Genomic DNA, 22,314 nt, shown 5'->3' with positions numbered 1-22,314 from the left:
TTGTGGGCTTCCTCTTAATCCGAGCAAAATCGAGTTTGGGCACTTTTGAGTTTCTTCTTCATCTCCTTTGAGCTTCTACACTTGAGGTAGGGATATTCTACTCTTTAATATGAATTTTAACCTAGGTATTGGTCATTTTGTATAAATGGTGGAATTTAGGAGGATTTGGGTGAAACTAGGGTTTGGGTTTGAATGTTAAAAGTGGGGTTTTCTACTTTTGGGCTCCATATATGTGTGGGAGGTCTTAAACATGATGTTACTTGAGTATAATTGATGAAATTGGGTCTTGGGGTTAATATTTGGAAAAAGGGAAAACTTGCCCTAATTTGTACTAAATAAATTATTTTGTGTAAATAATGAAATTGATGTGGGAAATATGAAATTGGAAGGGTGTATAAATGATTGGTGTAGTTGGATTTGTTAAGTCACTCACCTATGGAAATTTGATAAATTATCTGTTTGATAGATTGTATATCTGTTTAGAAATATCTGTTTTGGACTATCAGTAGAGAATAGCTATGATTGTTGTAGAAACTGCATGAGGATTAGGTGAATTGAAACTAATCATTTGAATTATGTCATTGAATATGACGGTTTGATTAAACCATTAAATAGGTGATTTGGTTAGTCATTGTATATGACAACGCTTTTAAATACATTGTATATGTATCATTGTTTGGGAGGATATAGGGGATGTACTCCAATGTTTGGAAGGAGATAGGGGATGGACTCCATTGAAAATTAAGTTGGCCGGAATGTCCAGGGTAAAAGTCCCGAAATCTTATATATATGGGTGTCGATTCCCTCGGATGTGAATTTCGTAAAATGGCAAGAAAATAGAAGTGTTGGATTGATGAATGTATTGAATTGTAAACCACTGAGTTGTAGTCTCATTTTGGTTGATTAGATGATAGTGAATTTGGTAAATAGATTAATCCAAAATGGATGAATGGAAATGGATTGAGGTATGGTTACCTATATTGAATGGTCTTGGAAAGAATATGTGTTGGTTATGAATATTGCACATTTATTCTATGCTTATATCTTAGTTAAATCTCATATACTGTTTTAGCATATCTCTACTGGGCTTTGGCTCACTCTACTTGGGAAACCATTTTCAAGTACAAGTAACATGCCACCTCCAAGGGCATAGCTTGGGAGGACTTAGGGCTGAATGCTCTATTTTTGTTGTTCTTCTTTTCATATTAAGTGTTTATTCAAGCCGAGGGCATTACTTGTATAGAGCTTAGGACTCTTTTGTTATAACCAAGAGATATCTTGGAAAGGTGTAAACCTGTAGGGCATTTATTTTGTTGTTAACAATTAGTGTTACATGCTATAGTTTCAGAATGAACATTTATGAGAGTGTAATGCATGTAACATCTCTTGTAATATAAACTCTAATGAATGATTGTATAACATTTTCTATCATATTTATGAATCTCTTAGGTTGGTTTATCCTCTCTATTTTGAGGGCGTTACAGTCTTTGGTAGTGATTGAATTGGATTAATTTAAAACTAACTTGTACTAATGTTAGATAGACTCTGGATAAATTTTATTTATATATTTATTTATTTCTAAGGATAATTAAATGCAAGTTCACACATAGAGCATCAGTAGCTGCTTCCACAATTAATCTTTGTCAGAAATCTTTTACTTGAAACATGTAGTTGCAGCAAGTAGTTAGTACTCAAAATTGTCTCAGCAAAAGAATAATTCCTATCAGAAGAGAAGCCCTCAATTTTAAAATTTTCAGGCATAACAGACGCATGGGCATATGCATCTTGAAGTTGAACAATGTTTGATATTTCATGAGTCAATGTCCACAATGCATCATTTCATTACATGTACATAAATACAGGTTAATTCCTAGCCCTATTCCACATCTCCTTTCCTCCAAGTCCGAGATGAAATAAATAACAATAAATTTAGAAAATGATGAAACATTCTATAAGAATAGTTTTGACAGTAATTCATTTTTTAAATCAATACTTGTCCTCGCTCAACAGCACAAACCTCTTGGGTGGTGCAAATGGATTCAGAGCCCATACCAACTCTCAATCCATCAACTCCAGCCTGAATCAAATTCTGTGACAAATTCTGTTAGTTTTTTTAGATGGAAGTTAGTCTAGGAGTAAAGTAGGAACGATTGCAAACATGAAGGGTCAAAGTGAAAAAAATCAAACTTAAAGGACCACAGTGGGAAATGGGTGAAACTTTAGGGAGGGAAACATGTAATTTACCCTTAAATTTTTCATCAAATTTTCATTTTATAAAAATTTGGTATCAAATGAAAGGAGACCTACTTTTTTCATCAAATCAAATGAACGTTTAACTTTTCATCAAATCTCGTAAGTGACCATTGGTGAACAATCAGCTGGACAATTGGGTGGACGACTGAATTGGAAAAAAATTGAAAAAAATGTACACTAGGTTGGACAACCGCCTGGACATCTTTCTGATCAACTAGTTGTTTGATGAAAATTAAAAATTTAACATTGCAACGCTTAGTATCGAATAAAACTTTATACAATACACAATATATGGCATAAAATTAAGTCATTAGCTAATCATAGAATGCCCCCAGTTATATATGAAAAGAGTAATGATAAACTGAAAATTAATACAAATTTTTAATATTAATTTTTTATTTTAAAATAAAATACCAATAAAATAATTTTTGTTTATAAAATTAACATTACCATATTATTTTTGTCTTAAAATTTATGTTTGTATATAAATTTTCTGTATTATTATATGATATTCCTTGATTAACAATAGAATATGGCTAGGTAAATATTAGGGGTGGGTGTTTATTGTAAATTGGAATAGGCTTGCACTAAGTAGTAAGAAAATACGTATCATTCTAAACCTAATTCAACTTGACATCGGACTTGATCTAACAATTCTTAATCATATTTAAAAAAAAACAAAAATTAATTTTAAACCCTTCCACTTAAATCAATATATATGAAGTATCCTCGTATTTAGTCTTGGAAAAATTATTAAATTAATTATGCCTTTCAATAATTATTTAAATTTAGGCCAATAACAAAATCTAATATTAAATTTATTTAGACCTTTTCATAAATGTATAAAATTGACATTTAAAAAAAATTTTGAATTATCATAGACAACACTGTTGGTTTAGAGTTGTTAAAAATAGTTTTCTAAATTTTCAATTTGTATTTTTATATTTTTAGTAATGTTAAAAAAATATTTTAATCAAAATTTTTTACTTTCTATATCTACTTAATAGTGATATAGTTAAAAGGTATAAAATTTGTACAAAAAACTTTAAAAAATGTGTTGTCTACAAAAACATGCATATTGAATTTTCATATTTTATTTTTTGTATTTTTCTATTTGGTGAATTTTTTAAAAACAATTTCACAATTATTATACTTTTTAAGAAAAAAGGCTTAATTACATTTTTACCCCCTAAATTATACACATTTTATCTATTTGGTCCCTTAACTATTATTGTGTTTCTGTAGTGCCTAAACTTTAAGAAAGTATGCCTGTCAAGTCCAATTTGTATCTGCCGTCCAAATCATTAACATAATAGCATTGCATGTGCATTCCACGTGATACGAAAGGCTGCTACGAAGGTCAAAATGGACATTTCATCCTCAACCGCATGTGCCATACACATGAGGCAAATTGGGGTAACAAAAATGGGGGGAATTGGGTGTTACCCATTAGAGAGGTTAGGGTTTGGGCTATATGCTCTTCAGAAGCGTATGAAATTAAGTCTTCAAATCTTCGATTGAGGCTAGGGTTTGTGGTTTTCTTGAAGAATCGAAGGGTTTTGCACCATTATTGGTGTTCATTGAGGCCGGATGGCCATGGCGAAGTATGTACGACGTGAAAGTAGTTATATACCAAAATGTAAGTATAATTTTTTTAGTTTTTGGTTAATATTTTTGCATGTTTATGATTTTTTCAATTTTAGCTTAGTTTTGCATCTTTTTAGTTACTTTTTTTTTTTTGTTGTTGAATCTTGTTTACTGTGTTCTTTTGAAGAAAGTGAATTTTTAGGTGTATGTATTGTTCCAAAAAGTGAAGTATTTTTTTATGTGTTTGTTTGATTGTCCCTTGTCTTTTAGTGTGTGTTTTTTTTCGAGTGTGTTTTCATGTTTTGTTTGTGAATGATAATGTGGTCCCATGCATTTGCATATGATTCTCAATTTTTTATTTTTTAATGTTATAGTGGACCCATGCTATTGTATATATTTCTAAAAATTTTGTATGCTACTGTGGTCCAATGCCCATGCAAGCATCAATGCTGATCACTTTACTGTTAAAGTGAATCACGGTGGTCAATTTAGGGCAGAAAATGGAAAGAAGTCTTATGTTGGAAGCCAAGTACATTACATTAACTACAATGATAGGGAGAGGATGTCATTGCTTGCATTAGTTGAATGTGCCCAAATGGTAGGATATAGTGATTTTGTTGGATTTCGTTACGGAGTCAATGAGAATCACAGCTTGGATAGAGGATTTAGATTTATTAGTTTTGATAAGGATGTGTATGAAATGATGAAATTTATAGTGGCAGGTGTATTGGAACTTTATATTGAGGAACATGTCTTTGTTCCACTGAGTTTTGATGAATATTTCCAAGATGTCAATGTAGAGGAATGGGACTAGGAATGCAACACAACAGAAGGGAGTATTTATGAACCCAATGTTGATAGGGATGAGCATAGTTCAAAATCTGATTCAGGTGATGAATATGAAGTATTTGTTGATAGTGATTACAGCTTGAATGAGCAGCCAATGGCATGAGCGCACCAACATGCAAGTATGCCACCAGAAAAAAGTTGTGTTCAAGATTTTTTTGAACCAAAAAGTGAGGAATAAGATTCCTCAGATGGGTTTGCTAGCCTTGAAGAATCAAAAGATGGAGATGATGGGTTTCCAAGGACCAAGTACAAAGAATTCAAATCCGTTTCTAGAAAAGAGAACCCTAATTTTGAGTTAGGGATGATTTTTAAAAGCAAGGCTCAATTTGCTGGAGCAGTCAAGCATCATGCCATCCTCAATGGTAAAGACATTAAGTTTAAAAAGAATGAGGGGTGTAGAGTTAGAGAAAATTGTAGAGAAGGATGTCCTTGGACTATTTTTGCATCTCTGAGAAGTGGACACAAGAAAACACTTCAAGTAAAGACTTACAACCCTAAGAACACTTGTGTTAGGGTTTGGGTAAATAGGCTAGTCAATTCTAGTTGGTTGGCAAGGGTGTATTTGGATGAATTTTAGAATAAATCCAACATACTTTGTTTTAGAACTCATGGAAAGGGTAAGGAAAGATTTTAACATTAAGGTTTCCCCTAGTCAGCTTTTCAGAACAAGGAGGAAGGCTTTAACAAAGCTAAGAGGAAGTGTTACTGAACAATTTGCAAAGTTGTGGAACTATTACAAAGAGATTAATATGACCAACCTAGGAAGTAGTGTGTACTTACACTTTAAACCTGATGAGGATGGAAACCCAACAAATGTATTTCAGAGGTTCTATGTTTGTTGATATGCCCTGAAGAAGGGGTTTATTGAGGGTTGTAAGCCTATCGTTGGTGTTGATGGTTGTCATTTAAAAATTGGTGGTCAATTGCTCACTGCAGTTAGATTGGATGGAAATAACCAAACATATCCTGTGGCTTATGCAATGGTGGAGATTGAAAACACCAGCAGCTAGACCTAGTTTCTACAATATTTGATGGCTAATCTTGGAATTTAGCTAGAGCAACTTATGTGGGCAGGTTCAATGCTGAAATGCAAGAAGATGAAGAACCAATTAACATGTGAATGGTTGGCTACCAAGGATCCAGTCCATTGGACCAAGTCCCACTTTGGTACTAGTGCAAAATGTGACATTTTGTTAAACAACCTATGCGAGTCTTTCAATGCTTCCATTCTATTTGCTAGGGACAAGCCAATTTTGACTTGTTTTGAGAGAATTAGAATGTATTTGATGGAAATGTTAGTTAAGAGAAGAGAGTATGCACAAAAGTGGCAAGATAACATAGGCCCTAAGATACACAAGGTGTTGGAGAAAAATAAGACAAATGTAGCTACATACATTCCAGCATTGGCAGGAGAAAAAAAAAATTGAAGTAAGAGGAATGCATGGTGATCAGTTTATAGTGGACCTTAAGGAGGAGACATGTTCCTGCAGAAGATGGGAGCTGATAGGAATCCCTTGTGCACATGCAATATATGTCATTTGGACATCAATGGAACAACCTGAGGACTATGTCCATTATTGGTACAAAAAAGATACATTTCTGAAGGCTTATACACACATGATGTGCCAAATGAATGGTGCTGAGATGTGGGAGCAATCAGGGAAGAACCAGTGCTTCCCCCAGAATACTTTAAGCTGCTTGGAAGGCCAAGGAAGGTAAGAAGGGGGGGAACCAAATGAGGAACCTAAAGGTAAAAAGCCTACAAAGCTAAGGAGATTTAAAAAGAATTTGAGTTGTAGAAGATGTGGACAGAAAGGCCACAACACCAGGACTTGCAAATCAGAGCTGTAACCCTCTGTAAGTAAAGCCCACAACATTTGTTTGTTTTCATTTAATTGGTGATCACTAACTAAGATACATCTTGGGCTTTGCAGCAGGATAATACAACAGTAGGGGAAAGTGATGTAAGGCGTCCAATGGGCTCTGCCATTAGGCCTTCACCTGTTGTTGCTACAACCTTTGCAAGTCAAGGGCCAATGCCAAGAAGTCCACCACCAGGTGTTGGAACTTTTGCAAGTCAAGGGCCAATGCCAATAAGGCCACCACCAGTTGCTGCAACTTTTGGAAGTCAAGGGCCAATGCTAAGGAGGCCACCACCTGCTGCTGTAACTTTTGCAAGTCAAGCTCCAATGCCTATAAGACCAACACCACCTCAAGCCTCAAGATTAAAAAGGGCAGCACCAGCCAAGGGAGGCACATCCAAGAAGAGAGGGTGAACACAGTAGTAATGTGGGATTCTTTTTGGAGTTTGCAATGAACTTCATGTCAACTATTTAGTAATGTAGGATTGTTTTTTTGTGTTTGTAATGAAAATGAACTTAAAATCTTTATGAATGGAGATTATGATGATGTTTTTCTTTAAATAGGGGGAGGGGGGGCTGATTTGTTATTCTTTTTTGTTTGTTTGTTTGTTTTGTTTTGTTTTTTTTTTTTTTGTTGGTAAACACAATCAACTATTATAGAGATTTGGACACACAAATTTTCCATACAAAACCTTCCATTCATTACATATCCAACAACTTACATAGCAAATATATTACATAGGAAATAATCAACCATTTTTATTACACTCCCACAACCCTCACTGCACCCTATACAACCTATCAGCCATCAATATCTTCTTCTACAACAACAATACCAAGGTGATAAGCCAAGACACAACCAAAACAAACCCAGAGTATCTCCTCATTCCTTTTCATCTCTGATATTTTCTCCTCCATCTTAGTAATCCTTCGTATGAGTCCCAGTATACCTTACTTTGACCGGCCACACATAGGTACATCAAACCACTGGAAAAATCCACATCCTCCCCCATTGAGCCCATATACTTCGCAGCATAATAATCGTCTTCCTGAGTTCAAGTTTGTCCAAGATGTCTTCATCATAGTAGCTCTGCCACATGAGCAATGCGTTGCATCCATCCAATACATTGTTCTACCTCTTTCTCTTCTCCTTCTTCTTTCTCTTCTATGTGTTTTTTTTTTCACAGACATGGTTGTTCTTGTATATATATATATATATATGGGTATATATCAAAAGACTAGCGGCAACATTCCCTCTAATTTTATTTGTCTGTAAAATGTTCCTTTTGCCCTTCACTAATGCTATTTCGTTAATGATTTGGACGGCAAACACTAATTGGACTTGACAGATATACTTTCTTAAAGTTTAGAAACTACATAAACACAATCAATAGTTAAGGGATCAAATAGACAAAACATGTATAGTTTAAGAGATAAAAGTGTAATTAATCCCAAAAAAAATTACCTACAAATTTCAAAAATTTATTGAGAATAAAAAAACATTAAAAAAAATTAATTTTCAAAAATCAATCAAAATCAAACAGTCTGCTGTTTCTGCTTCTTCTGCTCATGAATGACATGAATCAGAGGCCCATTTTATGACAGCTTGAGGCTCCTGCTGTGCTGCTGCCGCTTCTTCTAGTCAAGTATTCGCCCCCCAAAAACCCTATCTATACTCTCTCTAAACCATTACCATTACCATTACCATATGAAATCAATCATCACTTGATAAATTCTCTTTCACCTTCCCATGAAATTGTTCTCCCATCCATCCCATTATTAATTAACCAGGACAACCACCACACTATGATTCGTCTTCGTCTTCGTCTTCGTCTTTTGGGAAATCTCAAACCTACCACTAGGTATCTTTTCAACTCTGTCCCAAAAAAGTATTATTTTTTATTTAACTTTCCCTACAATAATATTTAGGCAATCTAATTTTGTGAGAAGCTACTGTTGTTCTCAGAATGACACCACCGTTGATTCTTCCACTGCCGTGGGGTGGACTGACAATATAATAGAGTATTTAGATGAATCCTGTGGCGTTATTTTTTCCGGTAAGGGGGGCATAAGATCGGTTGAGCCTGGGCTTGATGACCATGTCATGGTTGGTGCCTTCAAGAAACCATTTTTGAATGCTTCCGCCGTCGCCAAAATTGTCGAAATTGTCAAGCGCTGGAAATGGGGTCCCGAAATGGACACCCAATTGGACAGACTTCAATTTGTCCCAAACATGACTCATATTTCTCAGGCCTTGAAGCTTATCTCTGACACCGATGCTTCCTTAAGTTTGTTTCGTTGGGCTATGAGGCAATCCTGGTACTCCCCTTGTCACGACGACTATTATGGGATGTTTGTTTGGGCGGACTGGATTAGCATTCCCATGACTAATAGTCCTAGGATTACAAATCCGTTGGATTAAGTATCCTATCTTAACTAATAGTCAAGTTTAAAATAATTAGTCTGTATTTCAATTGTTTAACCAAACATCGGATTAATAATTTTATTGGACTATTAATCCAATCCCAAGCTCATATCCACCCAAACAAACATGGCCTTATGTTACACTCTTTGACAAGTTGAACCAGACCAGGGATTTCGATGGGATTCAGTCGCTGTTTGATAAGATGATTCGCGATTCTGGTAACACTGGACTGTCTTCATTCTCTGCATTTAATCGGGTCATTCAATACTTAGCAAAAGCGAAGAAATTGGAGGTATCTTTCTGTTGTTTCAAGAAGGTTCAAGAATCAGGTTCCAACATAGATACCCAGACCTAATATTCACTTATAACCTTGTTTTTGACCAAGGGTTTGCCTTACAAGGCGTTTGAGATATACGAAAACATGGAAGAGGTTGGGTGCTCGTTGGACGGATCAATATATGAGTTGATGATACCAAGCTTGGCGAAATCAGGCCGTCTTGATGCTGCTCTCAAGCTTTTCCAAAAGATGAAAGAAAACAACTTCCGGCAGAGTTTCTTGATATTTTCCTCGCTTGTTGATTCAATGGGAAAAGCTGGGAGGTTGGACACCTCCATGAAGGTATACATCGAAATGAAAGGTTTGGGGCTAAGGCCATCTGCGACCATGTTTGTTTCCTTAATTGAGTCATTTATTAAGGCTGGGAAGTTGGAGACGGCTCTTAGGATTTGGGATGAGATGAGGAAAGCAGGGTTAAGACCTAACTATGGGCTGTATACAATGATTGTTGAGTCTCATGCAAAATCTGGAAAACTTGAGATTGCTATGTCTATCTTTTCAAATATGGTGAAGGCTGGATTTCTACCCACTCCATCTACCTATTCATGTCTCTTGGAGATGCATGTTGCTTCAGGTCAAGTAGATGCTGCCATGAAGCTGTATAACTCAATGACCAATGCAGGTCTGAGACCAGGACTAAGTACTTATACTGCCCTTGTGATACTTCTGGCAAATAAGAAACTTATGTTGCTGCTAAAATTTTACTCGAAATGAAGGCTATGGGTTATTCTGTGGATGTGAGTGCTAGTGATGTTCTAATGGTTTATATCAAGGATGGTTCTGTCGATCTTGCTTTGAGGTGGCTACGCTTCATGGGGGCATCCTCTATTAGAACGAATAATTTCATAATCAGGCAGCTTTTTGAGTCATGCATGAAGAGTGGTTTGTATGAGTCAGCCAAACCTTTCCTAGAAACTTATGTCAACTCTGCCGCAAAAGTTGACCTTATACTTTACACATCAATTCTAGCTCATCTTGTGAGATGCCAGGAAGAGCAGAATGAGAGGCATTTGATGTCAATCCTTGGTGCTACAAAGCATAAGGCACACAACTTCATGTGTGGACTCTTTATGGGCCCAGAACAAAGGAAACAACCTGTATTATCCTTCGTAAGGGATTTTTTCCAGGGCATTGATTATGAGTTAGAAGAGGGCACTGTCATGTACTTTGTCAATGTTCTCCTAAATTACCTTGTACTTATGAAGCCAGATAAACCGAGCTCATTATGTGTGGAAAGTTGCATATGAGAATAAGCTTTTCCCAAAGGCCATAGTGTTTGATCAGCATATAGCTTGGTCACTTGATGTCAGAAACTTGTCTGTTGGAGCAGCTCTCATAGCTGTAGTTCACACCTTCCATAGGTTTAGGAAGTGGATGTTGTACTATGGGGTTGTCCCAAGAAGGATCAAATTGGTCACTGGACCTACTCTAAAGATCATGGTTGCACAAATGTTGAACTCAGTAGAATCACCTTTTGAGGTTAGTAAGGTTGTTTTGAGGGCCCCGGGGAATTCTGTTTTGGAGTGGTTTAAAAAACCAATTGTTCAGCAATTTCTTTTGAATGAGATTCCATCAAGGGCTGACATCCTTATGCACAAGCTTAACACACTTTTTCCTAGTTCGGCACCTGAAATTAGATCTCTGTCTCCTCCCAAACCACTCATTACAGGGAATGCAATCTAAACATCTACAATATTTGGGAATAACTACAGGTTATTTGTTTGTGAAAATGAGGCTGTAAGTCATTCTATTTTGAGTGATTCTGATATTTTTTATGCTTTTGCATTGGTTATTAATTTACATGGCATGTAATTTGGATGCTGATGCATTTGTAAAATTGTGATATCTTTCAAGTCTTGAGATGTTCATGCCCATTCAAAGAGTAGTGTTATTTGAAGTCTATATTTATTTATTTTTTATTTTTTCTTGGTGAGAAGATGCTCAAAAATGAATAGCTTTTTGAATTCTGAGGCATTCTCACCCATTCTGGGGATTGCCTTATGATAATGTTGGCTATATATTTTGTATAGACTTGTCGCAGCCTGACACGTGGATTATAAGGGATAAATTGGGGAATCAGTGGAGATCTCTAACTATCAATAGACGCGTGGCAACCTGCAGGAATGGCAATGGATTCGCGAGACATGAAAATAGTCAAGATATCCAAGGTGACGTGGCCAAACGGTTGTCTACAGTTTAAATTCAAATTCAGGAGGAATGCATAACCATGAAGAATGGAAGAATAGTGGGAAGCAAACCGATCAAAACCGCAAGCCACACTCAGTGATCATGGAGATTATTTCGACAGTTATCGCCTACTTCGATGGATTATCAACCACTTCGACAGTTATTTTCAGAGCGTATAAATAGAGGAGAGTGCTGATAATGCAGGGGACGCAAAACCAGATCCAGAAAGCCAGTCTATTTACTTTATATTTTCCAGTCCTTTTAATTCCAGTCTTTACATTCCTGTAATGCACTTCAAATTCCTAGGAGTAATTCTAAGTTAGTCTGTTGCTGTAATCCCCTTCGAAACTATGAAAGCGTAAAGGTACAATTGTAAACTTTTGTTTACTAATAAAAGATTGATTTTTGACACTGTTGTTCCCTCTTTCTTTTATCTTACTTAGTCTTCTGCATTTTCTCCTAAAAAAACTAAACCACCAGTAAAGCCCTCTTTATTGAGGCTAAAAGAACTTTGAAACAATCGTTTGACTAATTGGTTGGCATTTATCAATCGTTGTAAGGACTTATTAATCCTTGCTGGCACGCTCGAATTATATTTCTAACATTCGAAAGCCAAAAAAGCCAACATATATTTTTTGGCACACCCGGTAGGACTTAATAATGGCCAGACGTAGGAGATAAAGAGAAAATGAATGCTTCGAAGAGGGTGTAGAAGGAGATATAGAACCGCATAACCCAGAGGATGATGAAATATCACACCCATTGGATGTGCCTGTCTTAATACATTTTCCACAAATGGTTAAAGAGACCAGTACTTCAGGGCATACAACGTATGTTCAAAATCCTGGACAGGGCCATGAAACTGGACCGTCAACTGTCCCCTCTACCCAACCAATGAATCCATAGGGAGGGTTAGTAGATGCTATGTGACAACAATTAATGTATATAATGGAAAGATGGGGACAAATTCAGGCATTATCCTCTGGGAAAAGATGCAAAAAAGGAACTTACAGAGCCAGTAAAGAAGAAAAGAAAAGAGCTCACGATCAGTCACAGGACCTTTCTTCTGATTTTCAGAAGTTATGAAGTCACTATAAGAAGAATTGCAAGAGGGGATAGAGAAAGAGGCCTTAAGGTCTGGATAGTGAGGGCCAAAAGTGACACAAGCAGGGGAAAGCCTGCAAAAATTGCACATGTCAAGAATGGTAGGAGCTATCATACCACACCGAAATTGAAAGAAATTGAAGGCAGGATTCCAAAAGCAAAGAGCAGCAATAAGGAAAGGGTCCTCAGGACTGACAAACCTCGAGAGCCGAAGGGCATTGAGAATGCGGAGGTCTTCCAAGTCTTGCTCCCGAGCTCCAACTACTCTGTCATACCCTTAGTTGCACGAAGCGGGAGCGGGAAAGCGTGAGCTGATAGAAGTTTCTTAGGTTGGGAGCGCCTCGGGAAGCGATAATATATATATATATATTTAATAGTTATTTCTAAAATATATTTATTATATAAAGGTGAGTTAAATAATTATTTTTAAATATATTTATTATTTTTATCTTAGATATTATTTTTATAGATAATATTTTTAATTTATTTATATATATTTTTTAATTTTTAATTGATATATATTATAAATAAAAAACAGTAAAATAATAAAATATGTTAAAAATAGTAAAATAATAAAAAATAGTAAAATAATGATTTACTTTATAAATTTTATTCAATTTTTTTTTATTATATTTGATTTAATTAGATTTATTATATTGTTATATAACAAATTATATTATTTATTATATTATTATATTATTATTATTGTATAACAAATTATATAGATATGTTAGAAACGGGAGGGGGAAGACAACATAGATCGAAGAGAGAGAGAGAGAAAGAGAGAGAGAGAGAGAGAGAGAGAGAGAAGAAGAAGAAGAAGAAGAAGAAGAAGAAGAAGCAGAAGGAGGTGAGCACTGATCGCGATGGCCATGGATGTTCGACTACGACGACGAAGGTTCGACGCGAGCAAATCGCGATGCAGATCGCGAGCAAATCGCGAGGTCCAATACGACTGGAGTCGAAGGTTCAATCGATGCTTCGAGTCAACTGGATGTTCGACTACGACGACGAAGGTTCGACGAAGGTTTGTCTTCTCACTCTCTTCTTTCGCACACTCTCTCCTCTGTCTCTCTCTCCTCGCCGTATCTGATACCAACAAGCTAGGGTTTTTGTTCTTCTTCACCAACGATCCCATCTTGGCCAGGATCGCGTTTCTCTCTCTACGGAAACGCGATTCCTACACGTTTCTTTCTACGAAACGCGGAATCGCGTTTCTTAGGAAGATTCGTCACCTGTTAGGACGATTCTTGCAACTAAGGTCATACCACTCTTCCCACTCGGTCTTCAAGGTGGGCCAACAGTGATGAGGTCGATTAACCCTCCAATTTCCCCAGTTGAAACTTCCTTCGTGGAGAAGATAATGTTCTTCCAAGCGTGGGTATAGTGGAGGAAGTGTAGCACGAGCTTCCTTGAAGATGGGACCGAGAACGTATTCCCCTCGAGCGTGATGGCAAGGGACGAAGATCCGTCCATCAATCATGCTCTGACCTTTTGGTGCATGATACTTGGCTATCTCATCATTAACGCATCTCCTCAAAGCCACTGAGGGATGTAAGTGATCAACAACTAGTACTTTCGTGGAGGAAGAAGCCATTAGTGAGAGATTAAAAGGAGGGTGAGAAGAGTGAGTTTGAGAAGGGTAAGGAGGTGAAGTTGACAGCAATAGGAGCGAAAGAAGAAACTGAACAAACAAATAGGTAAGAGCGCGAAAAATTGGGGCTTTTAACCTTTCTGTCCAAAAATTACCCATTCAGCCTAACGGGTCAAATAGAGTCGAGTTAATTGTTTGGTTATTTTGACCCATGTGGAATTAAGGCCTTTATTTTAAAACAAAAAGAGGGTCCTGAAAACACAACAAAGAGAGCTTCCTTCAAAGCAGCATTTTGTTACTTTGTAAGAGAGGAAAATACATTTCAAATGCTCAGCTTGGCTTCGAAATAGGTGGTTGGCTTCGAAGCCATTGTTTTCCCAGAATCTTTAAAGGTTATGCCTTAAACTCAAGCAGAGTTAGGACGTTCTTACTTTGAAAGTTTTGAAAGTACGCTCCTAGGCTTTCTATCAATGAAAATTGCCTTCGAAGGAATGTTTTAGTATTCTTTGATTAAAGGAAGTACAGTTTTTGCCTGGGTTTGGTTTCAAAGTAAGTGGGCATTAGTATGAAAATTTTAAAGACCCGGGGACTTAGCCATATATGAAAGTACTTTTTGAACTTTCTACTAAGGCAAAGCCCTTCAAAGGAAGATCTTGTCACTTTGTAAGGGAAACTCCATGCTTCGAAACACTTAAACCAGGCTCCAAAATAAGATTGGTTATTTCAAAGCTCTTATTTATAAATTATATGAACAAATCGAAGGATAAAGTCATATTAACCATGCAATTGGAATATGTGAATCCAATTTTATTAATATAAATATTTACATTGGGAGGGCCTATTTGGCTACATTTTCAATTTCATAAAAGTAAGGAATGAACAAAGTTACAAGGTCATGAAACTTTGTCTAGCAAAATTCAATAAACACATGTTCTTTTCCTAACCTCTCCTCTATCCTATCTAAATTTGGTTTATCTAATTGGTGAGCCCTTATTTGGTAGAAGTGTTGTTGGGCCCTCATCTCAAATTCTGTTTTCTTAAAAGCTTTCTCCACTTTATCGATCCCACACATATCATCCATATCAACATCTTCCTTATAGTTTGAGTTAGGCCTCTTGAAGTCTTCATATTCTTCAAGAAGATTTTTTGCTTCATATTGGGTTTGGATGCGAACAGCAAAGGTCTCCTCCAATGACTCCCTAGTGGCCAAAGCACTCTTGTACCAGTTGGACAACAAAAGGAGTTGTAAAACCTCTTATTCTCTCTTCATAGTTTGATTATTGATAATGTTAATTTTTTTTAAAACTTTACATGAATCTCTCTCTCTAAATGATTATGGCTGATGCCTTCACAGTGGTGGATGATGGTAAACATGCTTGGGATATAATGGGTTGAGGGGTAATTTTGTCCAAAAAAATCCCTCCGACTTGCAGATTCCATATATTTGTTATAAAGATTGAAGATCTCACCTCTACTGCAAATTTAAAAACTTTCGCACCGAATTGTAAATAGTTACCCCACTTGCCACTGAATTGTAATTTTCTGCTTTTTTGGGCTTTTATGAAGTCTTTTGATACCAGAGGAGTATAGGACGCTTCTGGGATTAGCTATTTTTGCTTCTTTTTGGCTTTGTACTGGCAGTACCCCACTTTTTGTGCATCTTTAACACGTAAAGCATTGTGCCATTGATAATTCTCTGTACATGGCTCTTGTCTGGCAAGGAATGTTAATAGAGAAATAACAGTTCATAGCTAATACTGTCTCAAATTATTATGGCCTCTTAAAAAATTTCAGCAACAGTGTTCTCTTCGCTTTTAATAAATTAGCTTTTCTGTGTTTAGGAATGGCAACGGGGCGGGGCGGGGCCGGGGATCGCCCTCCCCGTCCCCGATCCCCGACGGTAGAAATTCCCCCGGCCCCGACCCCGATCCCCGACGGGGAACCTATCACCGGCCCCGCCCCCGCCCCCTAACGGGGATCGGGTTTCCCCGACCCCGGAAATTCCCCGACCCAAAAAAAAAAAAAAAAATCAGCCCCAAATCTGATTCAAATTTCAATCCCAAAAATTTCAGTCCCAAAAAATTTCAAGCACAGATTCATATTCAACAACAACAACATACCAAATTTAATAACAAGATCAGATCATCATCATCAACAGATTTAAATTTAAAAAAAAAAAATTGAAAAAAATAATCTGAAAATCTCATCATCACCAACAAGATCTGAGTACAGATCTAACAGATTCAACCACAGATTCATCATCATCAACAGATTTAAATTTTAAAAAAAAAATTGAAAAAAAAAATCTGAAAATCTCTCATCACCAACAAGATCAGATCACAGAGTGAGAGAGAGATAACAGATCTGAGTATGATTCGGTGGCTGTGGCGAGGTCGACGGTGGCTGCGGCGATGTCGACTATGGCTGTGGCGAGGTCGACGGTGGCTGCGGCGAGGTCGACGGTGGCTGTGACGGTGGGTTCGGTGGTGGTGAGAGAGAGGCGACTGTGAAAGTGAGAGTGTGAGTGAGAGAGTTGAGAGAGAGACGTAAGAACGAGAGTGAGAGAGAGACGGAAGAACGAGAGTTGAGAGAGTGAGAGAGTGAGAGACCAGTGAGAGACGAGTTGTTTGGTTTATTTTATATATATAATATAGAGAGACCACGGCCCCACGGTTGTTTGGTTTATTTTATATATATATATATAGAGGGTATAAAAGTAATTTTACATCGGGGAAATTCGGGGTCGGGGACGGGGACGGGGACGGGGCCGGGGTCGGGGACGGGCCGGGGCTTGAACACTGATCACCGTCCCCGGCCCGAAACAGATCGGGGATTGATTTTCAAATACCGTCACCTCCCCGTTGGAGATATTTTTCGGAGAAAAACCGCTCAAATCGGGGTCGGGATCGGGGATCCCCGTCGGGTCGGTTTCAAATTGCCATCCCTATCTGTGTTAAGTTCTGATCCGTTTTGTAGCAGTAACTGACTCTTTCTGGCTTTTATCACCTCCAATTAGTTGGAGATTTCTAAATCAAATTTACATGTGTATATTTCATGTTGATTTTTTCCCTTCTTTCTCAAATAGCTCGAGGGGGGTGGTGTTGCCAGTGGAGGTCTCCGTGAACTGATACCATGCATTGCAAGGACAGCAGTTGCTGTTGGAGTTGATGGAATTTCAATGGAGGTACAGAATTGAGCTATGCTCTAACTGAAAATTTTAGGGCTTGTTTGGTTGTGTTTTTGTTCTGTATTTTTTTTTTTTTTTTTTTGGAAAGAAACAAAAAAACAGAACAAAACAAAACTTGTTTGGCTAATTGTTTCCGAAACCAGTATTCTGGAAATAAAAAAAAAAAAAAAAAAAAATTAGTGTCTGATTCTCTCTTGTAACTTTAATGCTAAGTTCTAGAGAGTGAGACACTAACTCTTGCATTATATACTGCAATTTCTTGTACTAAAGAGCTATCGCTGCATAAATGGAAGCAACAAAGGGGGATATAGAGAGAGATTTTTTGTGATGCAAACTGTCAAAGAGAAAGGATGAGAGTTTTTAAACTTGTTAACTCTCCTAACATAGACATTGGCAAAATTTTGTTGCTTTCTTGAAACCATTTGATAATAATGGTATCGTGCTCTCACTTGACAAAGAAAACTTTCCCATACTGATTCTTTTAGAGTGGAAAACAAGGATAAAATGTTCCTTTTCATTTCTGTTGTTAGTTGTTTCTCTTATTAAATAACATGCATTACTGTACTGATCAAAACAATCATGTGGGTGTTTGGGAAGTGGGTTTTTGTAGGTTTTTTTAGTTGTAGGATATTATTGGAGAAATTTTTTTATTTTTTTATTTTTTGGAAGATAGTTGGGTTTTTTTGTGGTTGGATGTGATGTTTGTGAGAGAAAAAGTGAAATGATTATGGGATTTGATGTGATATTTTGTTTGGATTTGTTTTTTTTTGGTTTTGTAGCCAATTTGTCTTTTAGTGAAAAAAAACAAAAAAAAACCCAAAAAACTTCCTTCCCAAACAGCGCCTATATCTGATATGATTTTGTTGAATGTCAAATTGTGGGTATTGTAGAGCACTTCTCATCCAATATAGCATGGCTCTTTTGGTTAATAGAATGCACACTTTAGAATTTTTCATAGCATGATCATTCAAAAGCCATATTCCGTTATAGCCCTCATTTTACCCTCTATTCTATGCATTGGTGGGCTTTTAAGAGCTTTTTTCTGTGTGCTTAGGTGCATGATGATCCTCGAAATGCTCCCGTTGATGGCCCAACCCAATGGGTAAGTTTCAAGTGTACTGCATGAATTGCCGGGTAGTCCCAAAGTTTTGATTTTTCCCTGTTTGATTCCAAATATTCTTCTTCAATATCTCATCTTTTGACATGAGAGATGTGTGATAATTGATTTTTTTATTCTTACTCTTTTCTTCTTGTCTTCTAATTTCATAAAGAAAAAGTGTGTTTACATCTTGTCGGAGATCTCTTTATACACAGAAGTAGCCTTCATTACTGCCATGAGCATCCTCTTTAGCAGATTACTAATAATGTTGCCCACATATGTATGAATACAGCCTCTGCGCCATTTGGAGGAATTGCTAGAAGAGCTAATTGCAATTGCTGTAAGTCATTCTACCTGTCATTAATATGAATTGTGATTGTTCAATAGAGAACTTGTCTTGATTGTTATTAACATTTGTTTTCTTGAGCAGTGCCATATAAATTGGGCACTGAATACACACACACACACACACGTGAGAGCGAGAGAGAGAGACACAATTAAAAAGAACAAAATAAATTAGTGCCTATTAGAGGCCTTCCGTTATGCCTCACATCTCATCCATCTACATGATTGTTTCTCATATGCCTGATACTCATTTATTTTTCCAAATTCCAACAATAAATATTTTGTTTTGTTCCCATTTCTTTTCTTTTCTTTTTAAATCATAAGGAAGGTATTGTATTTGAGGTAGGCTTTGATAAGGCATATGACCATGTTGATTGGGGCTTTGTGGATTTTGTTTTGGAAAGGAAGGGGTTTGGCGTTAGGTTGAGAAGGTGGATTTGGGGGTTCTTGTCGTCATGTAATGTCAGTCATTGTGAATGGCAGGGCTGGGGATTCTTTTCAAACATCTAGGGGTCTAAGGCAGGGTGACCCTTTATCACCATTTTTGGGTATTTTAGTTGCTGATGTGTTGGGTCGGATTATTGATTTAGCTAAGAATAAGGGTGTCATTGAGGGGTTTGTGGTAGGAAGGGATAGGATTGGATTTACTCCTTTATAATTTGCGGATGATACTATATTCTTCTCATCAAAGGAGGAAAGTAAGTGGGGAGTTTGCTAAAGATTCTGAGAATTTTTGAAATAGTATCGGGCCTCAAGGTCAATCTTAGCAAGAGTAGTGTTGTGGGTATTAATTTGGAAGATAGTTATGTGCATAGGTTGGCCGCTATGTTGGGATGTTCAATTGATTCCTTTCCTCTCAAATATTTAGGGCTTCCATTGGGAGATCCTAGATTGGCGTCCTTTTGGGCACCTGTTCTTGTCAAGATTGGGAAAAGATTGCAGTGATAGAAGCAAGCTTTGTTGTCTAAAGGGGGGAGGTATATTTTGGTACAATCCGTATTAGGGTCTGTTCTTATTTATTTCCTGTCCCCTTTCAAAATTCTGGTTAGCATTGCGAGGAAAATTGATGAGGGATTTTCTTTGGGAAGGGTGTGAAGAGGGCAAAGGGGTTCATTTGGTTAGATGGGAGACTGTTTCTCTTTCTAGGGAAAACAGTGGCTTGGCTATTGGGAACATCGTTGTTAGGAATATTACTCTCTTAGGCAAGTGGTTGTGGAGATTTTCTCTTGAAAGTGAATCGCTATGGTGTTTTGTTGTTAAAAGCAAGTATGGAGTTCAATCCAATGGTAGGGAGTCTAATGTGGTAAATAGAGGCAACTGTTGTTCTCTGTGGAAATCTATCTCTCGTTTGTATCCTCTTATGTCTAACTTTTTTTCATTCAGAGTAGGGAATAGGGAGAACATCCGGTTTTGGGAGGATGTTTGGTTAGGGGATATCTCGTTTGCTAGATCTTTTCCTATTCTTTATTGGTTGGTCTGTTCTCAAAATGTTTCAATAGCGTCGGTGGCTTGCTCTTCTATAGCACCCATCTCTTGGAATTTTGATCTCATTAGAAATTTGAATGATAGGGAGGTGGGGGAGATGGCATCTTTGATGGTAGTGCTTGTGGGGCTTCTCTTTCTTCGTCTTGTGATAATAGGGTGTGGAATCTTGTTTCTTCAAGGATCTTTTCATGTAAATCCTTTTTTGATAAGCTCATTGATAATCCATCGGTTCCCTTGTTCCCTTTTCATAAGAAAATTTGGAAAGTGGGTGTCCCTCATAAAGTGAAGTTTTTCATGTGGTTTTTGGCTCAAAAAGGTGTCACAACTAATGATGTTTTTCAAAAAAGAATGCCTAATCACTCTTTGTGCCCTCAATGGTGTGTGATGTGCAAGAGTAACTTGGAGGTAGCGGATCACCTATTCTTTCATTGCCCGGTGGCTTGTGTATTATGGCAGCGTATTTTCAGTTTATATGATGAGCAATTGGTTGTTCCACTGGACTACATTCATATGCTCCTTATTAGGTTTGAGGGGTTTGGGAGAACCAGGAGAGCCAAAACAATGTGGTCAAGCATTGTTTTTGCTATTTTTTGGGCTATATGGTCGCAGAGAAATGCTCGAATCTTTGATGGCAAGGAAGCTAGTGTAGAGGCTTTGCGGGATATGGCGGAATATTTGGCATCATTTTGGGTATTTGTATCCCCTTATTTTAAAGAAGTCCCTTTATTTTTGATCTCTAGGGATTGGGCTGCTGTTTGTCATCCCTAAGGTTACGAGTTTTGTGATTTTGTTTTGTTCTTTCTCTTTCCCTTTTTTTTTTTTTGTATGAGGACTTCTTGTCCTCTTTCACTTTTTTGTTTTAATAAAATTTTGTTGATGCTCAAAAAAAAAAAGGGGGAAGCAACAGTTCAAAATTGATCTCACTCTGTTTCGTGATTAGAAGGCTTTTCTCAAGGGCAATGCAAACAAAAATGGCTGGGTTGGGTAGGTTTCTTTTCTCTTTTTGATTCATTTATGACTCTGTGAGGTGCCAAAAATCCCAATCCACATATTGAGGGTGTTTGTTTCAGCTTTTCAGAGCTAATTTATGGCTTTTAACTTTCAAAAAGTTATTTTGGACTGTTTGGTTAAACTTATTTCAAACAACTTCTGATTCTAGCAGCTTATTTTAACTCAAAAAATCTGATTCTGAGAAGCTGCTCACCCCTTGCTTCTGATTATCAGCTTCTGCTGTGGACATGTTAATTTATGGTTATACTCTTAATTTTTTTTATTTTTTATTTTTTTAAAAATAGAAAAAGACCCAAATGGACTATAGATTATTATTTTTTTTTATGAGAAATGTAGACAAACAAAAAATAAAAATTAATTGAAAAAGCTATTTCACAGCTTATTTAACAAACATTACTCAGCAACTTAAATCTTTAATCCAACAGCTACACCAAACAGATTAACAACTTCTGATTAAAGTCATAATCTATAATCTGTTAAGCTATAATCTATAAGCTATTTTAACAGTTACACCAAACAGGGCCATTGTGGAATGAAGCTATTATAAAGGAGTTGGTGTGCCTCCTTTTTTCCTGTCACTTTGAAGAAAGTACTTTCTGGTTCGAAAAAAGAGTAATTTCTTACTTAAGTTGTAATGAATTATTCCTTGCTTGTATAAATTGGCTGTGTCTGAAACTTGAAAGAATTAAGATTTTATGGAATGAATTACAGTTAGAATATGAAAGTTTGTTGAACAAATCATGAAACACCAGTGGTCGAGCATACAATCACGTGGTGTTCTGCACCTGTTAATTTCTAGTCAAGCTGTAAATCAGATTAGAGGATCTACACGAAAACTTTGCCCTTATTTTATTTTGTCTTTTGGGGATGGCTGGTCAGGGTGTGGGTTTATCAGCCGAGGACATCTCACGAGCTAATCAGTTCACTGGGGATTGTTCCCTAGGCATCTAGTTATTATTTGATTTATTCGTTTTTTTTTTCGTGATTTA

General features: G+C 36.9%; 1 protein-coding gene and 1 pseudogene across 8 annotated transcripts in view; both read left to right on the top strand.

The window, feature by feature from the left end:
- Positions 1-8,361: 8,361 nt before the first annotated feature.
- LOC114317159 (pentatricopeptide repeat-containing protein At1g79490, mitochondrial pseudogene) lies at positions 8,362-11,911 on the top strand (annotated as a pseudogene).
- Positions 11,912-13,876: 1,965 nt separating this feature from the next.
- The window catches only part of LOC114317157 (uncharacterized), a 31,263-nt gene continuing 22,825 nt past the window's right edge, over positions 13,877-22,314 (top strand). For 3 of the 8 annotated variants that reach the window (XR_014364215.1, XR_014364213.1, XM_028263855.2), the window contains exons 1-3: positions 17,152-17,382; positions 18,440-18,487; positions 18,777-18,824. Coding sequence is in view for 4 of the 8 variants with exons in the window: in XM_028263855.2 (XP_028119656.2) it covers positions 17,377-17,382; positions 18,440-18,487; positions 18,777-18,824 (102 nt within the window). In the remaining 4 variants the exon portion in view is untranslated. Of the gene's footprint in view, positions 15,444-17,151; positions 17,396-17,452; positions 18,488-18,776; positions 18,825-22,314 lie in introns of those variants that run through there. The other 5 variants (XM_082920169.1, XR_014364214.1, XM_082920167.1 and 2 more) reach the window with 5 other exon arrangements.

This window comes from Camellia sinensis, chromosome 3, assembly GCF_055761805.1.
Source record: "Camellia sinensis isolate YWXY chromosome 3, ASM5576180v1, whole genome shotgun sequence".
Taxonomy (NCBI): domain Eukaryota; kingdom Viridiplantae; phylum Streptophyta; class Magnoliopsida; order Ericales; family Theaceae; genus Camellia; species Camellia sinensis.
This window is presented reverse-complemented; position numbering and strand designations above follow the sequence as displayed.